General features: G+C 34.9%; 2 protein-coding genes across 3 annotated transcripts in view; one reads left to right on the plus strand and one right to left on the minus strand.

Moving 5' to 3' along the window:
* The window catches only part of LOC117316442 (adenosine deaminase-like), a 43,758-nt gene extending 34,975 nt beyond the window's left edge, over nucleotides 1-8,783 (minus strand). For both annotated transcript variants that reach the window (XM_033871027.1, XM_033871026.1), the window contains exon 1: nucleotides 8,765-8,783. The gene's annotated coding sequence lies outside the window, so the exon portion shown is untranslated. The remainder of the gene's footprint in view (nucleotides 1-8,764) is intronic.
* A 30-nt stretch (nucleotides 8,784-8,813) lies between these two features.
* LOC117316444 (protein SYM1-like) lies at nucleotides 8,814-15,890 on the plus strand. Its single transcript, XM_033871028.1, has 8 exons — nucleotides 8,814-8,981; nucleotides 10,579-10,691; nucleotides 11,768-11,857; nucleotides 12,788-12,883; nucleotides 13,026-13,058; nucleotides 13,978-14,030; nucleotides 15,143-15,265; nucleotides 15,820-15,890. The coding sequence occupies exons 1-7, from the start codon at nucleotides 8,843-8,845 to the stop codon at nucleotides 15,240-15,242; spliced, it is 624 nt and encodes a 207-aa protein (XP_033726919.1). The 5' UTR covers nucleotides 8,814-8,842; the 3' UTR covers nucleotides 15,243-15,265; nucleotides 15,820-15,890.
* Nucleotides 15,891-16,566: the final 676 nt, after the last annotated feature.

Genomic DNA, 16,566 nt, shown 5'->3' on the forward strand with positions numbered 1-16,566 from the left:
AGTATTTATTTTAAACAAATATATTAGCCCCTGCTTCTATATTACATGATAGACTAGGAGTAGGGGATTTTTTTTTTCTTATTTTTTATAAATTATATCTAGATGCCTGAGGCAAGTTATGTAACGCGCCGGCCACGAGATCCGCGGTGCGTGGTACGACGCTCCCTACCCGTGTCGGTTTGTGTTTCTCGGGAACCTGAGAAACGGGCCGGACTGTGCTGCCGTGATTTTGGCCAAGGGTACGACTCTTTAACCTAATTGCTCTGGATGGCATGCGACGGGGATCCCGTATCATTTAGTCCATACCACTCCAACCTCCAAGTTACGACTGCGTAGTCTTAGTTGTACAAGCAATTTTCTGACATACAACAACGGAGCAACCGGCCTCCACGTTGCTCGACCGCTTGCTTACCCATACCCCGCCACTGTGCCATGCTGTTTGTTGCAGGTCATTGACACCGTTATACATGTACAGTGCACAAAGAAGATCACGCCAACCCAGTTTAAAGTAGTTACTGTGTAATAACCGAGGATATACACGGCGCCTAGCTAATTAAACGTTGGATCGTCTGGGCTAGAATGATTACACAAGATATGCTAAGTGTCGAGAAGGGGAGGATAAACAGTGATGTGCAGCATTTACCGAGCGTTCGAAAATTAACTTTATCCATGGAAAACCTTTTTTTTTTTTTAAAGAGCCATGTTAAACATTAAACATAATACATTTATTAGTTTGGTAAAAATTTAAAGATCAGTTCCAAAATAATCAAGATAGTTTGGTTGATTATTTCGCATCATACCCCTTCCAGTGGGTGTATTGCTCGACCGTGGAGGTAAGTAAAACCTGTTAATCCTTGCACTTTGGCAATATATCTATGACACACAAACATTTTTAATCAAGGATTAACAGGTTTTACTGCTTTAACGGTCTCGGAATAAAATATATAAAGCCACACTATCGGGTTAATCCTTCTGTCTATAAGTTAATCAATTTACTATCAGTGGTAATGTTAAAGAATTAAGTAACACGGGCAAGTTTTTATACCAGGCGTCTTTACTACGTTCTACTCTGATGGCTTCTAGTAACTAGTAGTTTGACCCATAATATAAATCTAACTTTATTGAATCATATACAATGTATATATATGTGTGTGTGCTATAATGTCATATGCCAGTACATTGCTCTACCTGAGCTGACTTGAATTATATTCTATTAATTGTATAATGTTGATGAGATGTATACTCTCAAGTCTAATAAAGATATGATGACATCTGTCGAAGTTAGATTACATACATAGTACAGACCCCATGCACGTGGCATGCCAATAAAATGTACAATTATCATCCAAGGACCATACAAATCCCATACAAAATGTATGATCTGTGCTAATGGATCACACAATATCTGTCTTCATGTACATGTACACTGTAAATGCATAAATATGTCATGAAACATTATGCACGCATGTTACCTGTATTAATCGTTAAACATGTCTTAATTATAATACGTACATGTACCTGTCTTAATTATTACACAGGTATGTACATGTCTTAATTAGTATACGTGTATGTACCTGTCTTAATTATTACACAGGTATGTACATGTCTTAATTAGTATACGTGTATGTACCTGTCTTAATTATTATACAGGTATGTACCTGTCTTAATTATTATACAGGTATGTACATGTCTTAATTATTATACAGGTATGTACATGTCTTAATTATTATACAGGTATGTACATGTCTTAATTATTATACGTGTATGTACCTGTCTTAATTATTATACAGGTATGTAAATGTCTCAATTATTATACAGGTATGTACCTGTCTTAATTATTATGCAGGTATGTACCTGTCTTAATCATTATACAGGTATGTACATGTCTTAATTAGTATACGTGTATGTACCTGTCTTAATTATTATACAGGTAACCTATCTTAGTTATTATATAGGTATGTGCATGTCTTAATTATTATACATGTATGTACATGTCTTAATTATTATACGTGTATGTACCTGTCTTAATTACTATACAGGTACGTACATGTCTTAATTATTATACAGGTATGTACCTGTCTTAATTATTATACAGGTATGTACCTGTCTTAATCATTATACAGGTATGTACATGTCTTAATTATTATACAGGTATGTACCTGTCTTAATTATTATACAGGTATGTACCTGTCTTAATTACTATACAGGTGTGTACATGTCTTAATTACTATACAGGTGTGTACATGTCTTAATTATTATACAGGTATGTACCTGTCTTAATTATTATACAGGTATGTACCTGTCTTAATTAGTATACGTGTATGTACATGTCTTAATTACTATACAGGTATGTACATGTCTTAATTACTATACAGGTATGTACCAGTCTTAATTATTATACAGGTATGTACCTGTCTTAATTACTATACAGGTGTGTACATGTCTTAATTATTATACAGGTATGTACCTGTCTTAATTATTATACAGGTATGTACCTGTCTTAATTATTATACAGGTATGTACATGTCTTAATTAGTATACGTGTATGTACCTGTCTTAATTATTATACAGGTAACCTATCTTAGTTATTATATAGGTATGTGCATGTCTTAATTATTATACATGTATGTACATGTCTTAATTATTATACGTGTATGTACCTGTCTTAATTACTATACAGGTATGTACATGTCTTAATTATTATACAGGTATGTACCTGTCTTAATTATGTAACCTATCTTAGTTATTATATAGGTATGTGCATGTCTTAATTATTATACAGGTATGTACATGTCTTAATTATTACACAGGTATGTACCTGTCTTAATTATTATACAGGTAACCTATCTTAGTTATTATATAGGTATGTGCATGTCTTAATTATTATACAGGTATGTGCATATCTTAATTATTATACAGGTATGTACATGTATTAATTATTATACAGGTATGTACAAGTCTATTCATTCTATGTACCAGCCTTAATATAAATGTATGTGTCACAATTAATTTTAACGTTAAAGTTACTATTCTGATTCCATCTAAATTTGATTAGAATATGAAAAGGCAATAATTTTAAAGGAAAACGGAAACTTAACTCGACTAAACAAAGAGAAAAGTTGTGAGAAGAATTATGATTGTATCACGGTTTAAATGTCACCCCGCGATCGATAACAAAACCGTATTGTGCATTTATATGCAAATCATCCCCTACTTAGGTTATCGTTGTGACTAATGCGGGAAAACCGTCATTTTAAATATAAAAGACTTCCTTTTACCTGGAAACCTATCAACCTTTACGTAAGTATGGAACCCTGTCCAAGCCAAGATAGCATACACATTTCTTATTGATAATGCTTTGTCACCATGCGGTTAATAATGAAAATAGAATCAAAGTATTTTTTTATCGGATAAAACGGCATCAGATGGAAGGATAATATTTCCTTTTACACGTTTTTTCTTAATTCAGTTTTAAAATGTCAATTATTACTTTAAATGACATTTGAAAACACTTGAAAATGTTTATTACGAATTGCATTGATTTGACCATGCAATCATTATTTTTTAAGATTGAAACACGTACAAAGTAAAGATTGTCTTTCCATCTGGTGACCATTTATCCTGTTAAAAACTTTGATTTTGAATTTTCTATTACAAATTGCGTCGTTATTACAAATTGCATGGTGGCAATGCTTGGCTATATATATAAGCTACTAGCCGAATCGTTTAGTCGCAAACTTTGTGATTTCTATTGAAACCTAGAGATTCATAATTAAATATTTTTTATATTATTCGGGCCAAAAAGTGCTGAATTCCATGTTGTTCGTTTGTGTTTTGAATTATCCTCACACATTTTAACAGCTATATATGATTCTGTAGTCTGACTCAGAATCCCAAAACGGGTACCAAGACGCCTAACCTTCCGGGACGCCTTTTCTTACTCCCTTGTACTTTTTAGATTTATCAGTGTAAATCTGTAATTTATTGATAATTAATCTTCATTTAATTGGTTTGAAACTACAATTACGGTCTGTCTTTCACGTCGATTTTCTCATGTTTAATTGTCCAGGAACTTATTGGAACAAAATCCTCATGCTCTAAATCCCTCGTATTCTCTAAAACTACAAACATTGTTAGCGTTGCTTCCACAACACATATTTATATCATGGTGTGAATTTTGATGGGGAACATGCGTTTGACATGGCAGCCCCAATCCCCATGCGTGCTGACCACTAGGGGAAATTTCAGCCAAGCCGCCAGGAACAATGTTGATGTCCCGGGAACAGCAATGAACAGTGCTGTCTGATGTACAGGGAACAGCGTTCATGTTCCGGGAACAGCAACGACCAGTGGTACTGTTTTGGGGACAGTTTAAGAGTTTTTTGTTTGTTTTGATTCTGATAACAGCAGTTGACAGTGTTTGGTTCCGAGAAAAGCGATAGACAGTGTTTTGGTTCCGAGAACAGCAAAAGACAGTGATTTTAGTTCAAAGAACAATAACGATGTTCATTGTTTTTGTCCCGGGAACATCAACAGACAGTGTTTTTGATTCCGCGAACATCAACAAACAGTGTTTTTTTATTCCGGGAACAACAACAGATAGTGATTTTTTTGATTTCAGGAACATCAACAGACATTTTTGGATTCCGCGAACATCGACAGACAGTATTTTTTATTCCGGGAACAACAACAGATAGTGATTTTTTTGATTTCAGGAACATCAACAGACATTTTTGGATTCCGCGAACATCAACAGACAGTATTTTAATTCCGGGAACATCAACAGACAATGTTTTGATTCCGGAAACATCAACAAACAGTGTTTTTGATTCCGGAAACATCAACAAACAGTGTTTTTGATTCCGGGAACATCAACAGACAAGGTCTTTGGTTCCGGGAACATCAACAGACAGTATTTTTGATTCCAGGAACATCAACAGACAAGGCCTTTGGTTCCATGAACATCAACAGACAGTGGTTTTGGTTCCAAACAGCTAAGAATAGTGCTGATGTACCTATGTCAGCACAGCTGATAATGAATGTCAAGTGGTTTGTTAAGAATACATTTCTTACGTAATAAAACGAGCCGTTTTGTTTATACAATCTATGTCGTAACAATGACAAACCTGCACGTGTGTTACATGTACAGCTCGCAACAATCACCACTAACTGGACGAGAGAATGACGAACGCCCTCGAGTAATCGGTAGTATTCAGTCACCGATGCCAGTACTACATGACTAATTGTATAGTTCACTGTGTACGAACTGCGAACTGCCGACTTTGCGAAAATGATGCCGAATTAGACTGATGCTGGGTAAATAAATTTCTACGGAATTACGGAACAATGTTGAAAATACAAAGGTCGTCTCTGTCATCTACATCAGTCATTAACATTGTCACTTTCATCTACAACAGTCATAAAGATTGTCACTGTGATCTACAACAGTCATAAACATTGTCTCTGTCATCTACAACCGTCACAAACATTGTCACTGTCATCTACAACAGTCATAAACATCATCACTGACACTGTCATCTACAACAGTCATAAACTTTGCCATTGTCATCTACAACAGTCATAATGATTGCCACTGTCATCTACAACTGTCACAAACATTGTCTCTGTCATCTACAACAGTCACAAACATTGTCTCTGTCATCTACAACAGTCATAAACATTGCCACTGTCATCTACAACAGTCATAACATTGCCACTGTCATCTACAACTGTCACAAACATTGTCACTATCATCTACAACAGTCACAAACATTGTCACTATCATCTATAACAGTCATAATGATTGCCACTGTCAACTAGTCTACAACAGTCATAAACATTGTCACTGTCATCTACAACAGTCATAAACATTGTCACTGTCATCTACAAGTGTCACAAACATTATCACTGTCATCTGCAACAGTCATTAACATTGTCGTTGTCATCTACAACAGTCATAAAGATTGTCTCTCATCTACAACAGTCATAAAGATTGTCATTGTCATCTACAACAGTCATAAACATTGTCACTGTCATCTACAACAGTCATAAACATTGTCATTGTCATCTACAACAGTCATAAACATTGTCATTGTCATCTACAACAGTCATTAACATAGTCATTGTCATCTACAACAGTCATAAAGATTGTGTCTCTCATCTACAACTGTCACAAACATTGTCATTGTCATCTACAACTGTCACAAACATTGTCACTGTCATCTACAACAGTCACAAACATTGTCACTGTCATCTACAACAGTCACAAACATTGTCACTGTCATCTACAACAGTCATAAAGATTGTCACTGTCATCTACAACTGTCACAAACATTTTCACTGTCATCTACAACAGTCATTAACATAGTCTCTGTCATCTACAACAGTCACAAACATTGTCTCTGTCATCTACAACAGTCATTAACATTGTCTCTGTCATCTACAACAGTCACAAGCATTGTCTCTGTCATCTACAACAGTCACAAACATTGATACTGTCATCTACAACTGTCACAAACATTGTCACTATCATCTACAACAGTCATAATGATTGCCAATGTCATCTACAACTGTCACAAACATTGGCATTGTCATCTACAACTGTCACAAACATTGTCATTTTCATCTACAACAGTCACAAACATTGTCACTGTCATCTACAACAGTCATAAACATTGTCACTGTCATCTACAAGTGTCACAAACATTATCACTGTCATCTGCAACAGTCATTAACATTGTCGTTGTCATCTACAACAGTCATAAAGATTGTCTCTCATCTACAACAGTCATAAAGATTGTCATTGTCATCTACAACAGTCATAAACATTGTCACTGTCATCTACAACAGTCATAAACATTGTCATTGTCATCTACAACAGTCATAAACATTGCCACTGTCATCTACAACAGTCATTAACATAGTCATTGTCATCTACAACAGTCATAAAGATTGTGTCTCTCATCTACAACTGTCACAAACATTGTCATTGTCATCTACAACTGTCACAAACATTGTCACTGTCATCTACAACAGTCACAAACATTGTCACTGTCATCTACAACAGTCACAAACATTGTCACTGTCATCTACAACAGTCACAAACATTGTCACTGTCATCTACAACTGTCACAAACATTGTCACTGTCATCTACAACAGTCATTAACATAGTCTCTGTCATCTACAACAGTCACAAACATTGTCTCTGTCATCTACAACAGTCATTAACATTGTCTCTGTCATCTACAACAGTCACAAGCATTGTCTCTGTCATCTACAACAGTCACAAACATTGATACTGTCATCTACAACTGTCACAAACATTGTCACTATCATCTACAACAGTCATAATGATTGCCAATGTCATCTACAACTGTCACAAACATTGGCATTGTCATCTACAACTGTCACAAACATTGGCATTGTCATCTACACCAGTCACAAACATTGACATTGTCATCTACAACAGTCACAAACATTGTCACTATCATCTATAACAGTCATGATGATTGCCACTGTCAACTAGTCTACAACAGTCATAAACATTGTCACTGTCATCTACAAGTGTCACAAACATTGTCATTGCCATCTACCACTGTCACAAACATTATCACTGTCATCTACAACAGTCATTAACATTGTCGTTTTCATCTTCAACAGTCATAAAGATTGTGTCTCTCATCTACAAGTCATAAAGATTGTCATTGTCATCTACAACAGTCACAATTAAAGATTGTCACTGTCATCTACAAGTCACATTATTGTCACTGTCATCTACAACAGTCACAAACATTGTCACTGCCATCTACAACAGTCACACACATTGTCACTGTCATCTACAACTGTCACAAACATTGTCACTGTCATCTACAACTGTCATAAACATTTCATCTCTCATCTACAATCTACTTAATATACATGAAACAATGTTGAAATTATACATTAACTCTATTTTATATATACAAATGTATATATATTTGACAACCCTCTAAAATGTGTAAATGGAATTTCACTTTTACCAGAGACTTGTATATCACATATACAAGTCTCTGCTTTTACCAGTAAAACTAACACTAAAGCATCTTATTCGGAATATCATGGACCCATATTCCCGCATTTCAACATAGATCTTGTTAAAGGCTAACATTTATGCGTTTATTGCTATGATACATTGGTGGTTAAATTTAAGCACGCTCATTCATCAAAGATCGATTATGATTATGCCATAACCCATTGACTAATGAGCGTACTCAATACCTATAACTCATGGTTCTGACTAATTATAAACCAGTAATTTTAACCGTGATTTTCTTTTTCTTTTTCTTTTTCTTTTTTTGGCAAAGACTCGAGCGATTTAGACAGGAAACTACATTTTGTAACCATTTCGTCCTAGTTTCAGTTTGCCCATATTTTGCATTCCGCACATTCCGCTATGATTACATGTTTTGATTGAGTTTAATAAACACACACATAACTTATCTGTTAAGACAACGGTTAACTTTAACCAATCGCTCGGAAGCATCCCGTTTGGTCTGCTCCTACTATAGCAATTTAAAAGGTTTGATAACCCCCGTCCCTCGAGCTCATTCTGACACACCCTGTCACCAAGGTAAACAAATGCAATGCCTTGCGAGAGTGTATGGTACCCCGCGGCAATAGTATTACATGTAGATATTATACCCAGACTATATGCTAATTGTAAGTGTTAGCTGTTTACCAAATAATGACATTTATAGGACATATACAGATAGGCGATGGACTTACCACTTGATGGAAGGGAGGTAATCACAAGAAAAAAAAGTTAAGCGTTATCGTGACCCTGAGCAAGAACCACGTGGTTTTATGTTTTATCAGTGCACGTTCATAGAAGCATTAAATGATTTAAAAAATAGTGAAAATAACCACTGTGGTGAAATGGCGTTAAGATTTTACCTTCGGGTTTTGGAAAAGTTTCCAATAGCAACGATGTCGGTAACAACAGGTTTGTTGAAAATATGTACAAGTTATTGATTAGGTCACAGATGATTAACGGTGTCAAGTTTGTTTACATTGGAAAAGGACGTTGATCTTGTATTCAGAGAGCTGATGTATCTCTGTACTATTCAAAAGGTTGACATCCTTTATAACTACCGTGTTCGAGATTTACACGGCGAGAGACTTTTTATGGCAGGTTATATAATTGGCATCGAAACCAAATAAATTATTGAATTAGCCAGATACATTTAGCTACATTTATAGCTGATCAGTAGCCCGAGTTTCCTCTGGCGGGCAAGAGGAAACTCGGGCTAGCTGATCAGGTATCTTTATACGTGATACCATAGCTGAGAAATATATAAAATGCATAACAAATTATCACCATGCCCATATGATGATGATTATATGATGTCAATCATATGATCAACAAATGGAAAAGGGTATTATTGAAAATAAAGGGAACTATATGATATGTATGTTTATATAAAAAAAAAAAAAAAAAAAAAGTATGAAATATAGAAGAGAACAGGAAAATACAATGACCAGACATGCAGGGGCTCAAATCCAGGACCTATGAAATCTAGACAAACCGTAGTTCAGGACGCAATTGAGCTACCTATATATAGCTAGCTCCTGGCCACTGCCACTATTTTATTATCAGATAAAGAAAAAGATTGTTTTTCTTTATCTGGTAATAAAATAATATTTCTATAGCTGTACAGAATTATATACTTAATGCAGGTTTTCTTCAATAGATTAATATGACATAGAAGCATGTATAATATGATTATATTTCATCCCAAAACTTTACTTTAAGTTTAAACTAGTGTTGTTGCCATTAACCATTGGTAAACACGTTTGCGAGTGAGTGTTTGTGGATGAATGGTGTTATCATGTACTGAAGTTATAAGTTGCTGTTTAGAATTGGTGATAGGTTTACATAAGTGTCTGTGACACTTAAGCTTGTTCATGTTTCCCAGTGTATCTTGTTCAATGTATCATTATGCTTGAAATGAAATAAAAGAAAGTTTAAACTAACCATTAAATTCTTTGACCCCAAAAGACACAGATGAGATCCTATATACTCCATTCAATGGGTATTTGGTAGGTCCCAAAGAAACAGGAGAGGAAAAATGCAATGACTATATAGAGACCGAATCTTGAAACCAAGACCTCCAAACTCGACAGGTCTAGTTATAAATTATATATGTTCTAAGCATTTGAGCTACACGTACCTGGCCAAAGAACAGCTCCAACAGCTGAGTAACAGAGACTGTATATGCACAGGCCCCACCAACCTGTTTTTACAATATGAATAATATATATATATATAGTACCCTCAAATGATAGTTTTCTATGTTTACAGGCAGATACATTTGTAAATTTGATTATCTATTAGCAGAAAATGTAAAATAGGAAATAGAACAGTACACTAGTACAGTACCCCTGTCAGTATCTTGAAGATTATACACTGCCATACATATACACTGCTTGTCACAAAAAGTTATTAAATGACACCCATGGTGTAGAAATATCAGTTAAAATTATTCCTTGTTAAAGATCTATGTATACGTACATCACTTTTATATAAAATGTTTGATCAGGTACCCTGATGGCTGCAGGTGATAGCGTTGCACAAATAGCTGTCGAGAAAAAGCAACAGCCGTATGACTTCAAAAGAACTGGGCGCTTTCTTGGATTTGGACTTTTCATTGGAGTAAGTTAATTTATTACATGGCTTGTTAAAACCTTCACATTCAGTGTTGTATCCTTGGAGAGTACTGTCATCATAAACTGCTTAGAGTACAATCCATTTTCTGTGTTATATCCCCATAGCATAAAAAAGATATTCCAAGTTTTAAAATTTGTATAATTTCAACCTATTATGATCTTCTTGAAAAGGTAATGGGATCCTTTTCAATTTCTATTCTTTAAATGCAACGGAAAGAGTATCAACACACTTCTGGTAATTAAATTATTGACTTGTAAAAATATTCTGCAATTTTGATTAAATGGTAATTCAATTGATAATTTTGCAATAAAAAAAAAAAAAATTGTGAAAGTAATATGGTAATTTATATAATTAGATTAAATTCTGAAAGATCATGGTCTCCAGTAGACCCTTGAGAGTATGTTTTTAACTCCCAAATATAAAATTTGTCTCTTGGGTATCACCCTTCAGATTTCTGAGAAATAATGATTTGACTCAAGTTTGATTGAAATTGCTAAAAGTCAAAAATTAACTGGATTGTATGAAAGTAATGTGATGGTAATAATAAAGCTCGCAAGTGTAATATAATTGTAATTATAAAAATTTAAAGCACCTTAAATTGGTCTAATGGTATATATATATAGGAGGCAGGGCTACATGACCAAAGGGTCCCTACTTCGAATCCCAGCACAGTCAATCATTATATTATAAGATACTTTACTCAGTTGTGTTCCTGTCAACTTTGATGTAAATGAGGACGTGTTAGGGCAGAGCAAGAAATGTCGTGTGTAAGCTAGCGCTGTAAGCGGCTGGCTGTAGGCTGCTCAGGGAGTCGAGAAAGACATTGGCTGGTTGAATTGCTAAAGGCCTATATATAGCTAATAACCACAGATACTAATTTGTAAATATAAACTGCCTCGAGAAATCTATATTGCTGTGATAAAGCAGTATATAAGACTCCATATTATTGTTGTTTTTAATTGTTACCATGTTATTTGACCTGTTTTCTCATGATGACATTATCAGACCTTGAAAGTTTCCAACCATTTTACGTGATGTTTTTCAATGATTGTTTTGTACAGGGTCCGATGTTCAGATTTTGGTATCTAGGATTGGACAAAGCATTTAAGGGCACAAAGTTAGGACCACTTAAAATGCTGGCTTGTGATCAGGTAATGTCCTCATTAATATTTATCTACACTTTCAAGTGATAATCCTATATCCTTGATTTTGTTTATTTTGATTTCTGTGGAGTTACATATGCCCCCTTTTAAGATGTCATTTTGCAATATGATGTTATATATGGGATGAGAGCTAAAAATCATTGCCCCTAGCTTGGCTTGCAATTCTAGATTTGAATTAAGCAGCTATTTTATAAACCTGCCATATTATTGTTCTCAATATAAATGATCATTTTAAGAATCATGTAGGGGATATGTATTGCTTGCATGTTTGTTACATGCATATGTAAACAACATCATTTTCCAAGTGTTTTGTCCTGTTACAAGCATGTAAAATTGTGGGCATTAGGGGCCTGAAAGGTGAGGCCCCACAGGGGAAACAAAGTTTTAAAATCCTTCTTCTTTCCTCCTTCTGTAGAAATGAAAGTATTTGGCCTGAAGCTTCCATGGATGAAGGGGAATCAATTTTGTATAAAAGTTCAGCTTCGGGTGGCCTGAGGGGAGGGTCCTAATACGGGAACAACAGCATTTAAAAAAAATTCCTTCTTCTGTAGAAATGTAGAGTTTTTTGCCACAATCACTGCGTTATCCAGGTTAGCGATACAGGCTCTTTGGGCCTTTTGTTCAAGTATTTTATCCTGTAATAAGCCCAGTGGGTCAATGCATCATTTTTCACTTATTAGGACTGGGCTCATTGAAGGAAGATATCAAATCACATATTGGCATTTTTTGATATGGAACTGCAATAGATATCGGTGAGCTTCTACCTCAACATGGTTTTATTTGTGGATAAATATCGCTGTGCTTAATCTACACCAGCTTGACCGTCAGAAATAGATTTTTTTTATTTTTTTATAGGTTATCGCATTGTTACAGTATTGTAAACAAGATTTAAATACCAGCTTATGTATCTTATTGTAGCTGTTGTGGGCACCTTCTTTCCTGACATTTTTCCTGGGCACAATGGGAGCTCTTCGAGGAGACTCATCAAGTCAGATCAAAGAGAAGATATCAAATGTAAGTCTTTTAAGATGTCAAAATTCCCACGACTGAAGTAAATTCTACTGAATATAACTTTTCATTTGTCTTGTCAGATTGAGGAAAACATGACATATACAATTGTACATTAAACATAGAATCTTCATACTTCTTTTAACAGGATATATGGCCAGTTTTACTTACCAATTGGAAGGTATGTATCTTGTGTGAATCTGGTAGCAAACATAGCTAGCTATATTACACTGCAATACAGCTCTGTAGGTAAAGGGAGACAACTCATCATCTCTTACTCAGTTTTGTTAGTAGAGAGGTGGCTGATTTTGTGGGTAATTTTTACTGAACTGGGATAGATATATAGGTGAGCTTATTCTACTGAGCTAGAATAGATATATGGGTGAGCTTATTCTACTGAGCTAGAATAAATATATGGTTGAGCTTATTCTACTGAGCAGTTATTGACATACTGTTGGCTTATAACAAAGTATGGGCTTATTGTTGAATAGTTTATATGTTAATGGTGTAACGATTCACAGATGCATTGATGCTTTAAAAGTGTGTTGTTATCTCCCTTGACCAACATTAGTTTACGTTTTGTAGTAAACAACATGGCTGACAAGGCCATTCCAGCGGCTGATGAAGCTGCCTGTTGGAGTTCTTTCAAATCAAAATTATCTCAATTCAAGAACTCTTTGTGGGAAACAGACAAAACATGTGTTTTTGTAACAAATGTAGACAAAGAGTCTAATATTCCAGAAATACCACAAACACAAACATGACTGCTGTATGATGGAATACCAGATATCTGATTGGTCATCAGCTTCTCATATATCATGATACGTATCGTATCGTGACCCCTGTATCGCGATACAAATCATATCGCTACCCAACTTGTGATACACAGCTCTAATATTATTTAATTATTAATATATATTTACATACTGTACAGAATGTACTTATGAATCTGAATTAGTGTACAATATTTAATTTTATTAAATGTGTACCTTGATGTTAATTTACCAAGAATTAGTCAAGTTAAAGTTGAATTTCATCATTTGTAAAGAAAATTTGTTTATGCATGTTTTAGCTGATGGTTTCCATTAATCTTTCAACAGATATGGCCGGCAGTACAGTTAGTGAATTTCTATCTAGTTCCACTACAACACAGGTAAGTGTGCTCAGGTATGCTTCTCACCTGTAAAAGTTATATCCATAACAGATCAATAAAGCATCAACACATTGAGTACATGGACCAGTTAAAAGTGTTTTCAATTTCAAATACAAACACAATAGACACTGAAAAAACAAGTTATATTCTGAGGAAGACCCAGCGATAGGGTCGAAACTAATAGACAAGTAAAGTCCCCACTAATAGGTAAAGCTTGAGTATGTTACGGTTATTATCTCCTCCCTATGATTAGTTTATCTGCTATAAACTGCCCGGCATACCTCCGGGATGTCCATACTCAACGCGAAGTTCCACACTAAGATAACCCACAGATCTCCATCTGACGTTGGCTCCTCCCTCTCCGAATTAGTATTGTCAGGGCTTTTTCTGTGGATTTTTTGGGGCCGATAATGGGCCCCATTCCCAATTGAAATTATTTCATATTTAAGCCAAATTCCCAAAATTTGCAGTTTACTCCTGAAAAAAACTTTCCCAATTCACCAATTTTCTTCCCAAAATGAGACAAAAAGGCCCTTTCCCTAACCAGTGAGAAAAAGCCCTGTTTGTGCAACTATAGAGCTAACATTCAATGATCTATAACCATATATATATTTTACATAACTGTATACCTTGATTCTGGCATAGAGGATTTCAATCCTGCACAAGAAATATTTTAATCTATTCAAATCGAAAATTGTACAGATGGCCCGTCCCGTCCTGATGCAATGTAGCTAGCTAATCTCAGGAACTGCTGAGGTTTCAGGGTGTCAAGTGGCAGCGGGGGCATTTATGTCCCCCAGACAATTTACCGTTATGACATCAAAATCATTGTGCAGCAAAAATGCCCTAAAGTAAATTTACCGTTATCAAAATAAATGTAATGCAATCCCACCCTTTTGCAAACAAGGTTCATATCTAATATAAAAAATAAGCTAGGACTCGGTCAATATGGTGTTATACCAACCTGGTAGTCTGGCTTCGCCCTCGGTCAATATTTGATTCTACCAGGTCAGTATGACACCATATTGACCTCCCTAAAGGTCCATGATTGATAAATATTGAAATTTTCCATATTAATCACAAAGTTGAGTCATTTCATGTCTTCCTTGTAGGGTGTTGGTTGTTAACTTTGTTGCCCTTGGTTGGAATACTTACATGGCGTGGGTTTCTGAGAAAGAACTTACAGACAGCACCAAGGAAGCAGCTCATTGACAACAGAAAATACCTAGAATATGGTAAATATAATGAATTACATTGAAATTCATTGATAACAACGAGTGTCACATCAGATAATATGTAAATGCTCTCACGATTACTATCTGTCCATTGCTCCATCTGTCCATTGCTCCATCTGTCCATAGTCTTAATGTGTTTCAAATTGTTTCAGGTGTATGAAATAATTGATCTTCACTTGTGGTTACATTGTCTAATGCTCTGTAGACTAGGCTTTTGTGGCTTCTTCAAAACATGTAACACGTATAAAGATTTTTAAAATATTTAAGATATACAATGATTGATGAAACTCATCTCAATGAACCATGCAGCTCATCTGGGCCTCTTGTTTTCCAATGTATTTAATATTTGATTTAAAAAATGATTTCATTATCTTAGTTTCATTTAAAATACATGTATATTATGATATTTTGATTTATATCTTAATTATCATAAGAATATATTTTTGGAAAGATAGAAAATTATTATATCTATTTTATATTTCAAGATGAAATGCTTTATCCCAAACATAGACACAATGCTTCCGATCTAATTGTATTTTCTGCTTAAACCCAAGGTATATGTCCAAGGATTGGCAGATGGAAGTTTACTACATGTATATCAATGTCACAAGGAGAAATTTATATGGAAAAAAAACAAAGAAAGAAGAATCTGAGTATAAAAGACAAAATGCTGTATTTGAACTTATGAATGTGTTTTCCTGTATGTATAGCTATACACCTGTATGAAGTGAAGAGTGTTTTAGGTGTACAAACCATTTCTGATATTATTGCAACGCAATGATGCCATAGATTATTAAGTAACCTTAATAATTGTAGAGTGAGGATGTCATTTGTGGATTACCTTGTATATTGATTACAAAACTTATTACATTTTTGTATATTTGATAATCATGATAATTTTGATTGATATGTACGAGGGCTGATTGATAAGTTGTGAGCTATGTATTGAAGGATTTGAATTTTGCCAGACATATTGTATTATTTTTCAACACAATCCCCTTCAGTATTTATACACCAGCGGTGTTTAAGGGCCTCAATGCCACTTTTATAGAACTCCTTTCCTTGGCTGTTCAGAAAGTCGTTCACTGCATGTAAGGTTTATGGTTAGGGTTAGGGTGTCTGAAATAGCTATGTTCAGTTTTGGAAATAGATGAAAGTCAAATGGAGCAAAATCAGTTGAATAAAGTGGATGCTCAATCAATTTAAAGCCAGAATCGTGAATTGGCAGCCATTGCAATGACAGACTCTTTCGCCCTAACCCTAAACGGCCCTATATAGTCAGGGAATAGTATGACTTCAAT

Source organism: Pecten maximus, chromosome 18 (genome assembly GCF_902652985.1).
Source record: "Pecten maximus chromosome 18, xPecMax1.1, whole genome shotgun sequence".
Lineage (NCBI taxonomy): Eukaryota > Metazoa > Mollusca > Bivalvia > Pectinida > Pectinidae > Pecten > Pecten maximus.